Below are 20,565 nucleotides of genomic sequence, written 5' to 3'. Positions count from 1 at the left end.
ACCCAGCTTGCAACCTCGCACCCCCATACCTGAGAAAATCCCCCGCACCCGCCGATGGTGGTAGAGCGCAAGTGTGCGATGTACCCACACCTAGGATGTACGAGCACCCGATGCGTGCACCTGGTTAACATTGCCAAAATGTGATATGCTAATTTTGCCAGGTTTACCTTTGAAACATTTGTTTTTGCTTGAGCAAGTTAGAAAACAAGATGATCCAATGTTTATTGCAGAATTTGACATTGATCAAAAGATAAGCGGATTAGGGTACAACCCAAAAAAAAAGATGTTGGGTACATGGGTTAGTATTAAGAGCCTCCATAAGCCTAAGATGCCACACATGTTAGAAGGAGAGGATGGTGCACCCATAATACATACCCAAAGAACAATTCCTTGTTAATGGCAATAATTGAGCTTATGTATCATCAAGGTTCATCAAGGATTGAGTCAAATGTATGCAATAACAAACTAATCAAATGAGCTAAGGGAAATTGAATTGAATAAAGTTATGATAAAATGTATGTTGAGGATGCTTTTTTGAGGAAGAAACTAAAGCAATTAAGTGAACCAAAACAAGTCCATTATATTGCATAGGGATGCCCCACCTCAGCTTGTGGATATTGATAGGGACGATGAAGATTGGAAGGCAAAAAGGAGCAATTATGAAGAAGAAATTAAAGGGTTAAAAACTACCTATGAAGGACTTCTACAAGAAATTCCCACATAGGTATACAATGTAATGGAACAAATTCTACTTTGTAGGATGAATTTAGTCATTAGCAAATGTGATGATGTGTGCGATGAGTAGAACACCCTATTGGAGATGCAAAGAACATTTCAAGATAATAGGCCCAAGCTTGAAGACATTGTTAAAAGATGGAGGCCTGCTTATTTTTCTGTTACTAGTCATGTAAAGTCACTCAAAGGGTACCTAGATGCACCTATTGAACTAGGGGAAATTGAAAGAATGATCAGCTAAGCATGGATGAACTCAAGTATATAAAAGGAGAGGGAAAGAGGATAAAAGAAGAGATTTCTACTTTCCATACAATTAAATGCTAGTCTATCCTTGAATTCATTGATAAAGAAGGCCAAGTGAAGGAATTGGGAGAATGGACAATTGAGTGTAGGGACACGGTTCACCAAATCATCTCTCATTTGAAAAAAGAAAACAATATCAATTTCAATCTCTCATCTAGCAACAACAGACTTTCATTGAGCGGTGCCAAGCCTCCTCAATGATAGTTTGCATAGTCAAAATGTGGTCCATAGTTTGAAAATTTGTATGAAAAGCGACCTACCTCCTAGCCCAACAATACTACCGGTCGAGCTCCATGGATAAGATGGTCATATCGGGGTCCAAGACTAACCTAGAGTAATGAATCAGATAGATAATTTGGCGTGACCAGGAATCAAGGAAGCCAATACAACCACTATGTTAGAGAGCAGAGTGAGGAAGCTGCCCAAAACCATAATACCAAGCTTAAAGAGTTCCACTTGGAACTGTTCCTCATCCACTGTCCTGCTACTGTTCTTGCCCCTAACTGCCTCACTAATGCTAGAGAAAGTGAAGAGGTGGCAACGAAGAGGGGTGAGGTGGAGAGGGGACTAGCCGGGGATACCATAGAGTGTGGAGGTGTGAGAAAGAAGTTCCGAGTGGAGGTGGCGAGGGAAAAGGATGTGCCAAAAGAGCTTCAAAGATTGTAGGAGAGAGGCAAAAAAGGATCTACACCGCATCAAGGAGTATATTTGCTTCTTGTGACGAAGAAAGTGACAGTAGGCAAGTCTTAGCTGGACGAAAGAAGGGGAAAGGGTGGAGATGTGCTTATTTGAGTACTTGTTCATTTGATGAACTCTAGTTAAGTGAGTGAATTCCTGCTATCACAACCTCAAAAAGCTCTCATAGTTAGTACTTGAAATTCCTGCACTAGTTTGGAGCGATGAGATGATGTATGAAGGTAAAGGTTACTATGGGAAGTTACTTAGTAAACTTGAGAAGAGAAGGATCCCTTGGGTTTCCTGTAGAGAATAACATCACAAAATGATGTTTTTTTCTCTGATGAATAGTCACTTTCTATTAATTTAAATATTTAAGTACATATGCACAAAAAAAACGCTGGGGGATACAAAGATCACCTTGCAAGACTTCACTCAGCCCAAGGCCGAAAAACTTAACAACCATTCATAAAAAAAATCAGTTTTATAGCCTTCAGGCGGTCAAGGCAGTGTCAACCGAGCGAGGAGGATCATGGCGATCGTCAAAACCTTAATCATCAGAGGGGTTAGTGGGTGATTGAAGGGGAGCCCGCCTGTCATTAGAAGCAACAAATTATCTTTCTCTCCCTCCTCCTTGGGTGGCAAAATCGCCAAATCTAGGTGGGGGAATGACCATTTTGGGTCTCTACTGGAGGATGGCCAACTAGAATCACCAGGAGTAGCAATTGATGATGAGCCAGAACCCTGTTGTGGAGAGATAGAGTGGTAATATTGGTCACCAAATCCACCACTGGGCGAACGACGGGGAGCCTAAGAATGTGGCATTTGTGAGCGGTGAGCAGAGGAATTGCTTTCCCGCCGGCGTCCACGGGGTGGAGTACGTTTCGTCGAGGCAGAATCCAGTGGCACTTTGGCAACCATACATGGTGTGTTACCCCAATGGTTTAACAATTCTTGAAGGTGGGCCACCTCTAGCACAACCTTGTACTGTTTGTACATGAATCTGCATCACAACATTATTTAATATATAAGCCTTAGTGTACATGGAGACATTAATATCTAGAAAATTGTGAGTGAACAAAACAACATTTCTATCCTTCCACAGAGTAAATAAAATCTCTTGTTTGAAAGTATGCCAAATCTGAGAAAACTTGAAGGGAATTTTGGGATTATCTCCCAATAGGATCATATGCCAAGAAAAGGGCTCTGGTCGAAAAGGTTTGAAAAAATCATGAATCCAGAGCCAATACAGTGGCAAACCCTGGAAAAGAACGCACCAAGCAAAGTGTCCAAACTTTGTTCCAGTGATAGCACTTTAGATGGTACTGAATCTAAGTCTCTATTATTTTTGAGAAGACTGCAAATGTCATCTTTGATTGAGCACATCAACCATAGGTAGGTGAGGAACCAGCCAGAGATAACCCATCTTGGGTTTGTAGTTGGACATAGGAGTGGTAGGCTACCGCTTTCAATCCTTCCACCATGGTTTCATTGATTGAACCCCTAGTTTGTGTAGCATATGACGAGGCACTGTAGAAACTAGAAGATCAAATGTCTACCGATGTCCTCCCATGAGCGAAAACTCATGGTGGCCCTTGAAAAAAGGTCTTTAGGAGTCTGGATGCCATGTTTGAAGAAATGTAAAGCAATGGCCCCTTGAACCTTAGCCAACGGGATTCCTCTAACAATAAACAAGGGGGACCACCAAATGTAGAAAGACCATCTTTGGCCAAGGTTTGAGGGCTTCTCAGGCTTTCCAAATACTTTTCACCATGAAAGTGTCCTTGATTTGCATTGGCTCAAGAGTTATGAGAAGGGTTTGCTTCTCAGGCTTTCCAAATACTTTTCACCATGAAAGTGTCCTTGATTTGCATTGGCTCAAGAGTTATGAGAAGGGTTTGAGAACCAATCCCCTTCTAGGTCGGTATGTTGACTGGATGTCCTGAAGAAATACAATGCTCGAGGAGAATATTATAAGCTTCATTGTCAGTGAGAGCACAGATGACCCATTTGGCACATAAAGCAATATCCTTCTTTTGGGTGGACAAGAGGCCAAGTCCTGAAGATGCTTTGGGAAGACAAGATTATTTCCAGGGCACTCTGTGAAAGCCATGATGCTCGGAGTCTGTTGCCCAAAGAAAGTCCCTCAGGAGATGCTCCAGCTTTAGTTAGGAGCCTTTAGAGGGAGCCCAACTTGAAGAATAATAAACCTATGTGGCAGCTAGAACTTTTGAGCAAATCTGGCAGCTAGAACTTTTGAGCAAATCTGAAATTTACCAGCTAGAGAAAGAGGCTTGGTAATCTAGTAATCAAGCTTTTTCTCCATTTTGGCAAGCATTGCATTCCAAAGCTTGATAGAGGAAGCTTGAAAAACAAAATGAATGCCTAGAAATGGGAAAACCTCCCCATGTTGAATCTTCCTCCCTCTCATACTGGTGAAACTGAGGACGAGCCAAAAGAAAGAATTGCTTGTAGCAAAAGAATTTTATGCCATTGAATAGCCAAAGCTGAGGCCAGGCAAAAGGTGTCCTAATATTCTCCTCATCCTCAATGAGAGTGAAAAAGTATCATCAGCAAAGTGCCCATTGACCAGCTGTGAAGAGGAATTCGGCAGGGATGCCTTCTTGTATTTCCTTAATTATTGCTGTCTATCATGCTGTTTAAATGGAAATCTAATTCTCTTTAATGTTGTCCATGAAAAGGTCCATGGCATTGGGAGAAAATAGAGACCAAACATGGCAATACCTTCAGGTTGTTCATAGAGGGAAACCTTGAAAGTTATAAAGTTGATTTCAAGCGAAATCCAACCAAAAGAAGCAGTCTTTCTGACCACCTAACTATTAGTTATTTTAATTGCTGCATAAATAGGGACTCTTGCAAACAAGGATGTCGCATCCAAGTTGACAAGAGTATCATCGTCATCATGAAGTCTATAAAATAGATTGAATCCTTGATGAAAGATACTGTATGCTCACAACTGGTTTGGTTTTCTTTGTGAGAAAAGAAGCCAAATTTTTACAATTGGTTTGATTTTCTTTGTGAGAAAAGAGGCTAAATTTTTGCAATTGGTTTGATTTTCTTTGTGATGATTTTTGATCTTGACTTTGCTACTTCTAAAACAATTATTTGGCAAATTGTTTTTACATTAGCTTCAATCTTTCAGATTTGGTTCTATCATGAATCTTGGTGTTGTAATGAGTAAAATTGTAAGGGCAAACAAGTTGTTTCAATCTATAGCAGGGGAAACATTATCGATTGTTTTCCAGGAAAACAATTGCTGGTTGATGATTATTTAAAATTAGAATTGGTGAATTGATAATTTTTTATTGAGCAATATGTAGGTTGAAAATATTGTCCAAATTTTACATTTTGAAATGTATCCATTTATGGAATAATTAATATCTTCACATACATGCCTTATTTATCTAATTGAAAAAAATTCAATTTTAATTTTTGATTTGATGGACATTGATACTTGAACATTAGAAGATTTCAGTATCTCCTTCACAGAAGGTAGAAAGGAAAGCAGAAGACTATAGGCCTTGGGCCAAAATGCTAGATACTACATCCAACTAAAATGGTAGATATAGGACAAAATATTTTGACATGAGTGGTTTATTGTTCAATGGAATAGGGACACTAGTGAACTCCAAGGTGAATTAAATGTACCAAAAAGGGTCGAATTCTCACATTGATTAGAATGAAAGAAAAACCTTCAAAGGCACATTACATATGAATTTCCAATGTATTTTAATCATTATATGCAGATGAAATGCAGAGGTAAGATTGATAAAAAATAGTCATGTAATGTAGTTATCATATTATTCACCCTTTTGGAGGGGCCAGTATGAAAGAAACTTGTCTTTTGGATGGAGTTTACAATAGGGTGTTGACCTGGCTGTGTCTTGTTGCCCAAGAGACCGACTGAATTGATAAACTTCATTTGATACAGATGACTAGGAAACTTGCTTTGGAAGACCAAACATTCAGTTTCAAATAAATTCACCTTCTGGTCTCCTAGTTGATGGATGCCAAATGTTGGAGCAAGTCATAGCTTGTTTAATATGTAAACAAAGTTTGCTTATTGTTTCTCATTATTGGATTGGAAGAGATTCAGTGTCAATAGAGTTTAATTTCAAGATTCAGCTCACATACTTGGTGGAATGCATGAGTAGGAAGAGAATATTCAATCATGTCGTATCAAATAGTGATGAACTAGTTTGCTACAGAACTATTCAGAATGTGATTCAAAAGGTTAAGTATTTTTAAATGGAAGTCTCCTTTGGTAAAAAGCATGCAATCTATGGGGAAACTGGTAACCTGGAGTGGCATCACTTATTTTCAATCATAGAAGAAATTTGAGTATAAGAAATAATGACTTAAATGTTTCAATGTGTTTGATTCAATCTTCACCTTACTTCCAGATTATCTAAATGAAATTGGAGTTTGAGTTATAAAGCAAACTAGAATTGTTTATGCCGAAAGTTGATAATTATGCCTCATTTTAATTTTCAGCATAGCAAAGCGGTTGGAGTCTGCAAACACAATGTTTTCATTCATATGGTGGATAGTTGGATTTTACTGGATATCTGCTGGTGGTCAGGCTCTTACTCATGATGCCCCCAAACTTTATTGGTATGTAATCCTCCAGATTTTTCTTGAAACAAAATGTAAATAAGCTAATCAGTTATTTTCGTCTTTACTGCGGGCACACATTCTAATGATTATGAGGTTTCTCAATGTTTATTGCAGGCTATGCGTTGTATTTTTGGCATTCGATGTATTTTTTGTCGTATTTTGTGTAGCTCTGGCCTGTGTGATTGGCATAGCTGTTTGCTGTTGTCTTCCATGCATTATTGCTATTCTATATGCTGTGGCAGATCAGGTATCTCACATGAAAGCCTTGTCTCACTGCTTTAATTGAGATTCAGCATATTCCAGTTTTTGAGAAGTGAATTGTTAGTAGGTTGGAATCCACAAAAAGTTATAATTGATTCATCCATGTGCATGATAGGCAGATTGTGTGGAAGTTTATGAACTGTAAAGAGAGTTTTGTTTCTAATCAATGTAGTTGTGTATTCATTGTCATGTAGCACATGACACTCTAGAGATAGCATAGATGTTTGGTACTATGCTTTTGGCATGCTTAATTATCTGGCCAACTTTTAATCATGTGAACTCACTATAAAATCGATAAAATCTGTGTTCTATTAGCCTTACGCATCCATGTCAATTTTCTGGGACATGAGGATGCTGGCATAAGTTCCCCTCAGATGTCCAAACACAAATAAATAATAAATTTCAGTGCAGATAAATTCATCATATAGTTCTAAGAAGGAAAAAAGCTAATATATTGAGTTCCATCTTTCTAATTTTATCGTTCTATATCAACTTATGACTTAAGACAAAACAAAAGTAAAAATAAAATTATGGGCCATCAAATAACATTTGAAAATTTGAGATTTATGACAATAAAATTAGAAATTTGAAATGGCAGGAGAGTGAGACTGGCACTAAACCTGAAGAAATGCAGGTTTATGGTATGACAAGGAAAGCTAGTAGGGCATATTGTATGCAAGGCAGGGTTAATGATAGATTTGAACAAGGTATGGGTAATTGTAGAAATGGAAGCACCTACAAACATTACAGAGGAGGAGACCTTGGGGCACATAGAATGTTACTGAAGGATCATTAAAAGTCTTGCTCAAGCATCATACCCGTTAGAGAAACTCACACGGAAGGGAGAACCATACACTTGGGGCAAGGCATGGGAGGAAGCATTCCAAGAGTTGAAGACATGGCTAGTTGGTGCATCAATATTGGCATACCCCAATTGGGACACTGAGTTTCATGTGCATGTGAATGCGTCCAATTTTGCAAATAAAGCCACATTGGCAGAGGTGGGAGAACATAGGTTGGATTACTTGTGTATTTTGCCAACAGGTTATTGTCTAAGGCCAAGAAAAAATACAGCATGATGTAGAGGGAGGACCTTAGAATGGTGTACACCATTCCAAAATTTCAACACTACATGTTGGCAACACCATTCACTTTCTATGCAGACCATCAAGCTTTGATGTATTTGGTCAACAATCCCATAATACATGGGAGAGTAAACATATGGTTGTTATTGCTGCAAGAGTTTACATTTAACATTATTGTACGACTAGGGAAGAGGCCTGTAATTACCAACCAACTTTCTTGCATCAAGCTTGGAGAAATACTGGATGGGTGAATGATGATTTCCTAGATACACATCTATCTTATATAGCAATATTGCCAACATGAATACACAAGCTTTGGTGATTACCTATCCACATCCCAATTCCGGAGGGACATGTCGCCCAGGGAGAGAAGGAAGTTGGTAGGATGTTCCAGTTGATCAATGAATTATTGGATAAGATGGGTTTGGGCTAGGTACTTCGGGGTTATACAGGAAGAAGTCCTGAGTGTCCTTTAGGAGGCACATGAAGGTTCAAAGGTCTGATTGGTGGACACATGGGAACCGACACTACAACAAGAAAGGTACTACTTGTAGGTCTATGGTGGGCCTACATTTACAATGATTGTGGAAGTGGTCGTCCACTGGGACAGATGTGAGAGGGTTGTAAAACCATTGAAGCGAGACTTCATGCCTTTGAATCCCTCATAGGCACATGGGTTATGTGAAAGGTGGGGACTTGACTTCATTGGGCCAATGAATGCTAGCAGAAGAAGGAGATGCAAATACATTGTGGTGGCAAAAGAGTACTTCACAAAATGGGTGGAGGTATGAGCCTTGTTGGACAACTCGACATCTAGCACAACAAGGTTCATTATGAACAAATTATCAATAGGTACAATATTCTGATACAACTCACAAGTGATTGAGTGGACAACTCATAGTATTCTATTGCAATTCTCAAACTTGAAACTATGTACTCTTCAGGGATAACATCTTCCTGTTAGTACATCAACTATAATTGTCTCTCTCGTAGTTACCTCAGACATCTTATAGTAGGCACAAAGTACAAATAGACGTCCAAAGTAATTACTAGAGAGACAATTATAGTTGATGTATTGACAAGAAGCTATTGTCCTTGCAGAGTACATAGTTTCAAGTTTGAGAACTGCAATAGAAAATTGGTTGGGAGATATGGAAAGCCTTTGGGAGAGGTTATATACCTTGAATAAATTGGATGAGTGTCAAAGGATGGTGTAGTGGGCAACGAAGGTCGCTCAAGAGAGAAGGAAGGCGTGGCATGACAAACACTTGAGGTGGATACAATTCACTTATGGGCAACTGGTATTGAAATGTAAATAGAAAAATGAAATCAAACTAGGAAAAATTAAAGTCAGGTTGCTCGGTCCATACAAGGTACAAGAAGTAAGAGAAAATGGAAGGGTGACCCAAGCCAGTAGATGATGTCGTGGAAGATCAAATAGATTAGGAATAATAGTAAAAAAAGGAAAAAAATCAAAGAAGAAAAAGAAAAAAGAACTTTCAGGGTATGGTGACCCCATCATATGCTGCGCAACAATTGTCATGCAATGAGCATTGTCTGGTTGGCAAAAGCCAGCGTTTGGTGATTCATCGTATGGGCAAGTGTCGTCACTATATGATGGGAGATGTACAATTCACAATCGATAGTTTTATTTGTTGTGCAACGCTCGCCTAACCAAAAGCACCATACATTGTGTAGAAGTAGGGACCATACGAGCTGAAGTGATATAACCAATTGCAAAAGAAAAAAAAGAACACTGTGCGGTGAGGGTGACGATAAAAAAATTTGTGTGGTGAGGGAAGCTATAAAAAGAATCGTGTGATGAAGGAGAAGCCTTTCGGATTGCACGTGCACATTGTACTAAACAAAAGACAAGGACACACCAATGCATTAGTAAGGTGATAGAAAACAAATTAATTGTGGACATTGGTCCTTGGGTAAGAGGAAATTGCATATGGAAGGTGACACGAGTAGAGATGTTAAAGGAAGAGCCACAAGGTATGTTTAAGTGCTACGAAAGTGATATGGATGCAAGGTTATAGTGTAGGATGGATGTTCGGTTGTGCAAAATATTGGATGGGCACCAAGGGTACCGTGTTAGGAGTGTGTAGCAGAAGGCACATGGAGGGGAAAAAGGATTGAGGGCGTACAAGAGATCATCTAGCCAACACTGCACAACACTACATAGAGGAAGGAGTCACATGGGGTATTCAAGCGAGGGGGCAGACAGTCGCACAATGAAGGAAGAATATAAAACAGGACGATCCATAGACAAAGTCAAGTTGAGAGGACAAGACCACCACATGGTATTAGCCAGTGCAGATGATTCTAAATTGCATGGCCAAATATAAAAAGCTTCCCCAAGTTCAAAATAGAACAAGATCATTAGTCTGGGTATGATTCCATTAACAACAATAGTAGAGAATTGTCGAAGATAGTAGAGTACATACAACAAAGGGCTGCATATGCAAGCCGCGTAGACCAATCAGGTCTACGACGATAAAGCATTGTGAAAGATTGTTGGTAAAATTAGTTACGAAGGGAGATGTCTGCAAGCATTCCTAACTAATTCTCTCTAGATTGCACAAAACAACAAAGTGGCAACCAAAAACAGTTAAGTAACATAGATCATTTTTGCAAATGTAATAATATGACCATGTAATTGATATGTTTCAAATGCAGATTTGGATATCATATAGGTATGAGAGAAGGAGACATGTCTTTTGAAGAGACATGTCTCCAAAGTTTAAACATCATTACTTAGTATAAAATAATATAACTAACCATATGTACAATATATATAAATAAATATTTATATTATCAATAATGAAACTCATGATCATATCAATCTGAATGTAACTACAAACTTAACACTCCCTCTTAGTTAAGAATGATTGATATAGACATATTAAGTTCTTGACTATATGAAGAGATATCATATCAAAATGATATTCCTAGAATGACATATTTAAGGATATCAACATAACTCCATCAACACACACATATATTATATAAGGAATTTGCTACAATTCATAATGAGACTAAATTTCTCAACACTTTTCCTTTTAGCAAGGAGGGAAATTAAGCAATTATTATAACTTTAATATAAGTTTGAATATCACCTTAAGTGTGGTCTATAAAAGATTTAAGTTATGGTGATTGACAATATCCGGCCTGAAGGACCATAACAACTTTCATGGTGTCCTGCAAAAACTGACCTAATAGCAATGACACCAATAATTTTCATGGTGTCCAGCAAGATCCGGCCTAATAACCATGATGGATATCAATGTGTCTGGCAAAATCCTGCCTAATAACAATGACACCAATAATTTTCATTCCGGCAAAATTCGGTCTATAATCATGATGGATATCAATGTCTCTGGCAGAATCCAGCCTATAATAATGACACCAATCATTTTCATGATGTCTGGCAAAATTCGGCCTATAATCATGATGGATATCAATGTGTTTGGCAGAATCCGGCCTATAATAATGACACCAATAATTTTCATGATGTCCGGCAAAATCCGGCCTATAATCATGATGGATATCAATGTGTCCGACAGAATCTGGCCTATAACAATGACACCAATAACCTTCAATACTTTTTGGTATTAAAAGGTTGGTCATCTATTTATAAGATCGTCATCTTACAATAGTTACCTTTTGTTCGTTATCATAACTTCCGGCACACCGAGACAACAACTTAATGTAAACTATTATGATAACAGGTCCAGTTATTGATAAGATCATCGCTTTTCAATAACTCCCCTCTAAATATATACATCAATGAAAGATTGTCATCTTTCATGACATATCTACAATAGCATCATGTAACTTAACTCACATGATATCCACCATGAACCAAGTCAAAGGGTGTACCCACCATAGCTGCCACTAGGGGGTGGAACAAAGGGTTTTCACCTCATACTTCTCTCTCAGAGAAGAGCGCATTATGAAGAATTTCTCTTAGAACTTCACCTCATAGAAAAAATATCATCTACGAAGGATTGCATCTCAAACTCTCTCCCTCTGAACATTGATCCTGGGAAATCAGGTCCTCTAGTTACTTCCTTAAAAAAAAAAACTCTCTTCACCCAAGGATACTTATTGAAATCACTTTGAATCTGATATCAATCTTTAGATTTTGTAGTGATAAGTCAATACTTCATCATAATATACAGAGGAGTAGGCCCATCAACATACAGTGACCCACATGTATTTCTAGACTCCCTCTGAGTATCAATCTTCTAAGCTCTTGCGTTGCCTTCGAAGAAGTGTCATACTCCCTCTTAATGTAGAAGACTCTCATAATCTTAGTCATCAAAGATGAGAGTCTCATTTTATCCATCTTGATCATCAGGTCTTTGGAGCTACTATCATTAGGTTGATTCTACCCAATATTTGGCAGCATGTTTACAGTACCAACTTTCTTTTCCTGTAAGAACATCCCCAACCATAAAGGAAAGATCAAGGCAAATAAACTTTATAATATATATATATATATATATATATATATATATATATATATATATATATATATATATATATATAGAAATTACAATTAAGAGAGAGATAAATGTCATAAATAAGAATACTTATCTGCACATGAAGATTCAAAATTTTCTTCTTAGATTATTTCAAAATGGAACATCTCCCCTCTAAGAGTAGGAATGGAACATTGACTATTGTTCCCCTCGCAATGTAAAATTTCCACTTATTTATAATTTTGAAGAATTTTGTATCAAATATGATAACTCCTTTCTAAGTTCTAACTTGCTCTTTTTATCCATTGAAAATCCAAACACTCATTTAGCTTAATAGTAGAAGCAAACACAAACTCTTCCATAATACACCAATATCTTGATTGAGTATGATTGTGTCACTTGAATGACTCTACAACTCATATGTCAAGTATCATTTATCATTTATCGTAGATGGTTCAAATGAAGTCACTGCTTTCATATGATGTACACAAAGGGTAGGCTCATTAAGATCACATAGTTGCATGAATTATAGTCCTCTTGACTGTTACAATTTATCGATCATTGAAGATTCTATCACAACATGACTTACTCCCGCTGAATCAATATGATCGATATCACTGAAGGTTGACGGAACCATATCCTCTATCTGCTCCCTTTGACGGATGTGTCAGAATCCCTCATTTTTAATTTCTCCTATAAGAAAATGACCCTTAAAGTGGGAAGATGATAATTCTTCTTCTCAACTTTTAATCATTGTATTGCCACCTCTTCCTATTTTTATTGAGTATTAGTTCTATCCTCTCTGTTATGTGATCATCATTATAATATATATTACATTATTAGGAGACTAATGTTAGTTTCCAAGGTCTTAGGTTTCTTCTCAAAAGTACATGAACTGTATGTATGCTAATGATATATTACCAAATTGCAACAAATGATTACTTGTACCATCTTGTGTGAATAATTGAGTTATATCTCGATAATTCTTCCTTAAGGTTCTTATTTTATCTCTCCCTCCATATTCTAAGCTTCCATGGGGAATATTCAATTCATCTTTCATACTTTATGCATTGCCGCCATAACCAAGTAGGATCAATATCAACCATCTTTCATTCTGTACATATCCAGAAATCAATTCATGTCATGCTCTATAAGAGATTCCAACTAGGACACTCCTAGTAATGGTGTGTTTGTGCAGTTTACCATGATAGAGTTTTGTGACCTCCTCTTCTAGATCTACATGGTCCAACCCTATCATATTGACATAGGCTAGTAAGAAAGTATTTCTCCAACATAATCAATGATAGTGCATTGCATCTTGTCAAGCCAAAATTGCATCTACATCACACACGATATCCCCACTATATATAATTAAATCTTTATATTATCAATAATGAAACTCATCATCATATCAATCTGAATGTAACTACAAACTTAACAAAAACAACAACTAAGGAAACTACTACTATATCATGAGTAAATATAATTGTACAACCCTCAAGGAGCTCGCAGAAGCAATTAGAAATATACTATATGATCTCTAGAGAAAGGACATGTCTTATAGTGAAAGTGAAAGAAAACATTGGTATTGAGAAATAACTTACGATCTAGAAAGAAGGTATCAGAAGGTAAGTCATTGGAGTATGTGTTGGAAAAGGGCATTTGAAGGTGAGAAAAGCCACCATACGCCCTCCAAGATGGTGCTGTCATAATAAGGATCCGCCGCACAGTCTAGGAAATAGTCACCAAACATCTGGAGAGAAAATAATTATAGTACGAATAAGTGAAGCATCTGAAGGCAGAGAATAACCTTATTGTATGGTGGTAGGGAAAGACACCGTGTGGAAATGCTTCATCGTACAACCTTAAGATAATGTGCCATATGGTATGAGAAAAAAACACCGTGCAGTATAAAGGGAGTCATCGCACCCAAGCAGGAATTGATAACCATCATACTCCTTAGGGACATAATCAAAGTAGTGTTGTACGATCCACATACACATCAACAACTCTGCACAACCATTAAGGAGTATTATAACTGAGCAAGTACCGTATGACTTTCAAAGAGCACTTAAGTCCAAAGAGAAAGGGTTTTGCTGTGTGATGAGAAGAGATACATGCTTAGGCAATTACTCTAAAAAGAGAGGCATCACTAAAAAATGCACCATGCGGGCAATTGTAGGCAAGAAGAAAGGCCGTGACCAACTGGGAAGGAAAGGAAAGACACACATGTAGCCAGTAATGCAAACACAATAAAAACATTGGGATAGAGAATGCATTCACGACCAGATTCCATACACGCTAGGTGACGACATACATGAGCAAAGAGGACATCCTGTGTAAAACAACACTAGAAGAATACCGAAGGATTGGAAGATGCTCAACCTCACACAAACACAAAAAGATTACATTGAACACATCTTAGGAAGGGGTACGACACTACAAGCATGGCTATGGTTGCAAGAACAACGTTGGTAAGGAAATGGTTGTAGGAAAATATATCTTTGCCAAGAGCACAAGACGACACCATTAGGAGCGAGTAGGAAGAATAAGGTAAGCCGTACAACAAGGAAGGAGTTAGGTGGGGGAGCTAGCTATCTTGAAGCATAGAAGCCGCACAGAGGAAACACTCTTAGCACTGATAGTCCCTTAGGAAACCATTAAACTCTAAGACTGTGTAGGCAAGTAACGCTGTACAACAAAGGGAATTTGGAAGTTGACCAAACATCAAAAGAGAAAGGACACTCTAAAGCCCTAATCGTTTTTATCAAAACGACAAAGCAAGAAACGATTATGGTTTCAACAGGGAAACATAGTTGGAAGACTAAGTTACAGTTGAGTGGCCTTGGTTCAAGTAGCAACATGACAATGAATGCATAGGTTTGACCTTCTGGTGGTCGGGTTGCAAGGTGCATTGACACCGGAAAGAAGAATAATGTAAGATCGAAAGTAGTAATGACATCTGCAGCTTTCTCCAAGGATTATGTGATGCCATAGACCATACCATTTGACAGTTTGAATGGGTTAGGGTGCAGGAAATGGTGGCACAAGATGCAGAGAACGATCCTTTGAAGGACAGTTTGAGGAGAGCGTAGGTACAATGGGCCATTCAAAGTGGGTCGTTCAAGTGCATGTTTTTTGTATTAAGGACTTGAAGGCCCCTTGCGTCCAATGATCAAGATGTATGATAGGTACTTGCAAATCAGCATTGTCTCCAACTTGGATTGTGACGTACAGATTTCATACACAACTGCTGAATTCACGAGGGTGTTCGACATACCTAGAAAGGGGCACAAGATTGATCTGAAGGCAAAGAAAATGAGTCCGGAGGGAAGAGACTTTTACATACGACTAGTATGTAGGGACAACCTCTTGTAGTTGGAAAAAGATTCTCTTAGGAAGTCTTCAAAAAGCAGAGGGGTGAAGAAGTCCTTCTTTAGAGAAGGTCATTGGCGATGCCTCGTGGATGTGGTAAAGAGCTAGCTCACAGGATCTAGCCATGCTTCAGATATCTCCTTTCCACAGATCTCACTAATGAACAACTTAATGGGGGTGGTAAGGTGTATGATTGGGCATGACTACTGTCTGAACACATCTATGAATGTATGACCCTGCAGCACAAAAACCTTCTACATGCCACATTACGCTATTGGATTGTTTCTAAACGCAACGGTTAGATAGATTCCATTGGACATTTTGGAGGCCAAACCAGGACCCTTGACACCAGGCGAGCCTCCTATCATGTAATGGCGTCACTTGGAGGCACTTGGAGGAGAGAAAGTGGTCACAGGGCAGAAGCGGTCCAGGTAGGAGGTTGACCCAGGATTTGACCATGGAGACACATATAGTAGATGCCAGGCTACATCAGACATTGAGAGTGTCGGAGGAAGGGGATGGCACTCAGGTAGATGTGGAGGATAAGGTAGAGGTAGTTACCAAGCCTCTAATGTTATTTACACGACCCGGCCTATCTCCTATAACAAATTTGGCCCTCACTACAATCATCGCTCCTATTTTTGCTTTTGGGTAGGTTAGGTCACCCATTGACATGACTCGCACTGTAGTGATGACAAAGAGCCTCCGTGGTGGTACCCAAGATAGAGAGAGTCCTTGTGGTGGTACCTAAGACGAATTAGACAACAGTAATTGTGATTCTCGTGGGAGAGGGAGTCATGGAGTCTTAGTCTTCATCACCCAAATCTGTGCCCGAGGAGGTTGAGGTTAAGGAAATCTTGAGATAGAGGTAGCAATCTCATGAGCTACAGGTTAGGTTAGAGGTGGTAGGGTCGGATGCCATAATGACTGTAGATGCTGCGTTTAGAGTGAACATGCTAAAAATCTCTGCCATTGCAAATTTGTATACTTAAAGTTGAGAGACATTAGGTAATCACTCCATAGGTCGTTTGCAGTCCTTGAAAGGATGGTTGTCTTGGTCTTTTGCAACTTAGCTTACAACCCGTCATTCTCAACATTGAATGCTGTGATCTCAATCTTCTGCGATCTCATTTTCAACCACTGACATCATGTGATCTATAGAAAGCAAGCCTGCCTTTAACGACCTTGGCCAAGGTTTTAGATGGGTTTACAATACCCGATCACCACCGCTCGACTTGACAACAGGGTATATGAATTGGATAAACATGATCTTACTGGAGAGTTCTTTAGATTTAAGTAAATAAGTTATCATGCTAATTCTGATTTCTGTTCTTTCCTTTTTGCAGGAATCCCTTTCACCTTCATCCCCTTTCATTGGGCCATTCAGCCAGGGTGAGTCCTTGGTATTTGATCATTAATGGAATCCTTCCATTAGCACTTCATTGCTGATACTCAACTGATGCAAAGATGATAATTCATTATTGGCATTAAGCCGTCTTTGTGACTCAAAGGCCTTACTCTTGTTTAATCAGAAATGGTATCATTAGAAGTAAAGGACAAATTGTTCAAAGATAAGAGACACACATTGCATATTTGATCTGATTCTGATACGAACCAGTTCATCATAGATATTGAATAAAATGAGAAGGTTTGGCTGTACTGAACTGAACATTAATTATCAATTAGCATCAAAGATATTCTTTGGTGAAGAATCTTTGGCATATTCAAACCAATACTTGCATTGGTTTTCAAACAAGTATAAAAGATAAGAGCAGAGGTATCTACATAACCTGATCAATGATAAATGAATCGGGTAGTCCCATCTGGCCGATTCACAATATTTTGACTGTAGAAGGCCAAAGCAGATGTCTAAAACAGAGCTCTCGTATGCCAACAAAGCTTGGTTTCACATCCAGTGATGGAAGCCGAGTAAGAAGAATAAAAATCAAATCAGAATAAAGATGCCGACTGGAAAGAAAATAGGGGGTGAATGGAAAAAGAATGGAGTCAGATATATATATCTTGGCAAAAAGAGAAGACTTAAAGTTAATCCTCGGCCCAAGATGGGAGTTAAATGAAGATCATCGGTTTCTTGGTTCACCGATTCAAAAATGGGTAAAGGGCGCCAAGTGTACTCAACATCTCTCATAGAGACTTATGATTTAAAAACAATATCGAAGGGTCGTTATCAAAAGAATATATATTATTTCCAAAATGGCGTCATCATACTATTATTATGTCCATGGTTATACTTATTAGAATACGTATATCTATGTACGTGCATAATTTGGAGAATTATGATTTATCTTAACTTCATATCCTCCTGATGTATATATAATATATATGCATGTATATATTTATATGTATGTTAATAGAGACGAGCTTGGATATTTAATATTATGGTGGCATCATACCTTTATACATATGTGCATACATATATATATATATATATATATATATATATATATATATATATATATATATATATATATATATATATATATATATATACACATACACACACATATATATATATACATACACATATATATATATACATATACATATACATATATATATATATATATATATATATATATATATATAAAATTAATGGAGATGCCAACATAGAACAACAAAGGTATGAATTTTGATTATGTTTAAATATATAAATGTTTTTATATGTTTCCCAAGTAGCTCATGTGTGTCCAATGTATGTACCCTGTTATGCAGTCGCTAGGTCCTGACCAAGGTAGTTAAAGGCCATACCTGACGATCGGATTAATGGACTAAAGTAGTGCCCCATTCCGTAGATCTCGTTTAGCAATGCTTTCTCCCCTTCGTCTGCTCTTGCAACCACCCATGCAACATTTCCACAGTAATAACAAGTTCTCCCATAATAAATCGATATCAACATTTAACACAGATAGTTGTAAAAAAAAAATTAACTACCATCATCCAGTAAACAAACAACTGCTAACTACCATCATTGAACATATGACATGTAACTACTAACTACCATCATCGAACATTTGACATGTAACGACTAACTACCATCATCTCTAAGCAATTATACATAATAATTGTTAACAACCAAGTTCATATGAAATACTGGTAAATTATAACTACCCTTTTCACATGACAAAGGAAAACAATAGTTTTTAACTAATCATCTCAACAGCTATAATTTATTTTTATTTATGTCAAAATTTTGGGATGTAACAAACATTGATAAGGATGATTAGCGGCAGCTGTCGTACTATCTTTGTTTTCATTTCGACTTTGATGTTTCAGACTTAGAGTGTATTGTCTTGACATTATATGATCATTGATAGTCGATACATCGATAGAACGATTATATGATCACTCATCCAATCTTGATCCAAGTCTTGTCTCATCAATGTCCTCTTCTCTAATGTCTTCAAAATCAGGTGCCACCCCAACATCACTCATCATGGTGGAAATGGAAGTTTCGACGCTTAGGTTGTGACGTGCAACTACCTTCTGTATCTCCTCGAGTGTTCTCAATCTGGTAGTCAAGGCAGAAAACCAAGACTCAACCGTACTCAATCTTCTTTCATCAACTAGCTGGCCCTTTCCAAATATGCCCCTGGTAGCCCAATGAATGCCTGTAGCTTGGGTATAGCTAAATCCTTGACTGGAAGGAAATCCTTCCACTCCTCTTCAAATATTCTGACTTTGTTTCTAACAGTCACTAATGATCGGAATGTCAAGAGAAAGGAAGGCAAGAAATTTCGCCCATCTTGGATTGTATCATGGATCCAATCCCTGAGTTCATGTAGATGAGCTGATATCTCTTCTAGGTTGCTCCCGCTGTCTTGAGGAAGGGCTGCCTTGTGCAACTGTTGGATAGGCTGGCAATCTCTCCAATATTTGTTTTCGGCCTCCAACTTTGTGATCCTTTCATTTCCCTTCCTTAGCCTTTCTCTGATTGAAGCTATACCCTCCTGAATCTCTTCACATTCCATATCATCTGTGTTTCTTCCCAAGTTGTGCTCCACTATCTTGTATTCCTGGGCCGCAATCTCATCCAATGCCTTGTTGACTATTGATATAGCAATCTGAACCTTTCGATGACTATCATTGTTGCTGCTAATTACCTTTACCACCGTTTTTGCCATTTGTTTTTGGTTCTCGCTATCACCCTTCTCTAATAATCTTTGGATGTCTTCCATTGTTCAAGCAATCACTACCTCGGCTCTTGGCATAAGCATTTGCCTTAACCGTAGTGGTGCGGTGCATCTCCCCAAATCTGGATTCGGTTCAACTAATAGAGCATAACCAACGGCCTCGGGTGCGTAACTTATTGCCTCAATATCAATCGGCCCATCTCCTTCTTCACTAGTAACTACCATATCATCTCCACGTTGATTTTTTGAGAGAGGAGAGTACTCGGTGCTATAACTATAACCACTCGATTTTGAATTGGAGCTCACCTCTACCGTGGCCCCTTCATCACTTGAACTGATCTCTTGGCTTCTATCCTCAATTATGCTTTCTCTTGATGGTGCTACGTGCTGTCTCTTTGTTGGAGGTTTCGGATATTTTTTTCTTTTATCAACCTCCAAAGCTCTCTTCTTACTTCTAACGGTGTCTTGTTGCCGGCTACTTCCTTCACCCTTCTATCCAATTGATTTCGCTGGACCTTCCTTTGGCTTCATCTTCTCATAAGTAAGGGTAATCCTTTGACTTTGTAGCTTTCTTAATCTTTCATTATACCACGACTCGGTATGCAAATCTACTGTCCTTGTGACTGCTTCCAAGGAAGGATCTTGATGATTTTCCCAATCTACTAGATTCAATTTTGTTCCTCCTACTGTATCATAATCTTCTCGCAGCACATCTCCATCATCTTCTAGTTGATCGGGAATATCAAGGCCTCTCCATTTGATATCTCTCATCATTTTCACCGACAACCTTGAGAAAGCTAGCTTTCTTACATGAAAGTCATCCGTGGCATTGGCCCAAAAGTCTTCAATAGT

General features: G+C 38.2%; 1 protein-coding gene across 3 annotated transcripts in view; it reads left to right on the top strand.

Annotated features, from left to right (window-relative positions):
* LOC149531994 (E3 ubiquitin-protein ligase At1g63170-like) overlaps positions 1–20,565 on the top strand; it is a 75,438-nt gene that overhangs the window by 15,115 nt on the left and 39,758 nt on the right. For all 3 annotated transcript variants that reach the window (XM_089809429.1, XM_089809428.1, XM_089809430.1), the window contains 2 exons: positions 6,229–6,348; positions 6,466–6,598. In XM_089809429.1, the coding sequence (XP_089665555.1) occupies positions 6,229–6,348; positions 6,466–6,598 (253 nt within the window). The remainder of the gene's footprint in view (positions 1–6,228; positions 6,349–6,465; positions 6,599–20,565) is intronic.

Source organism: Cupressus sempervirens, chromosome 11 (assembly GCF_028749045.1).
Source record: "Cupressus sempervirens isolate cs-2001-9-10 chromosome 11, ASM2874904v1, whole genome shotgun sequence".
Taxonomy (NCBI): domain Eukaryota; kingdom Viridiplantae; phylum Streptophyta; class Pinopsida; order Cupressales; family Cupressaceae; genus Cupressus; species Cupressus sempervirens.
This window is presented reverse-complemented; position numbering and strand designations above follow the sequence as displayed.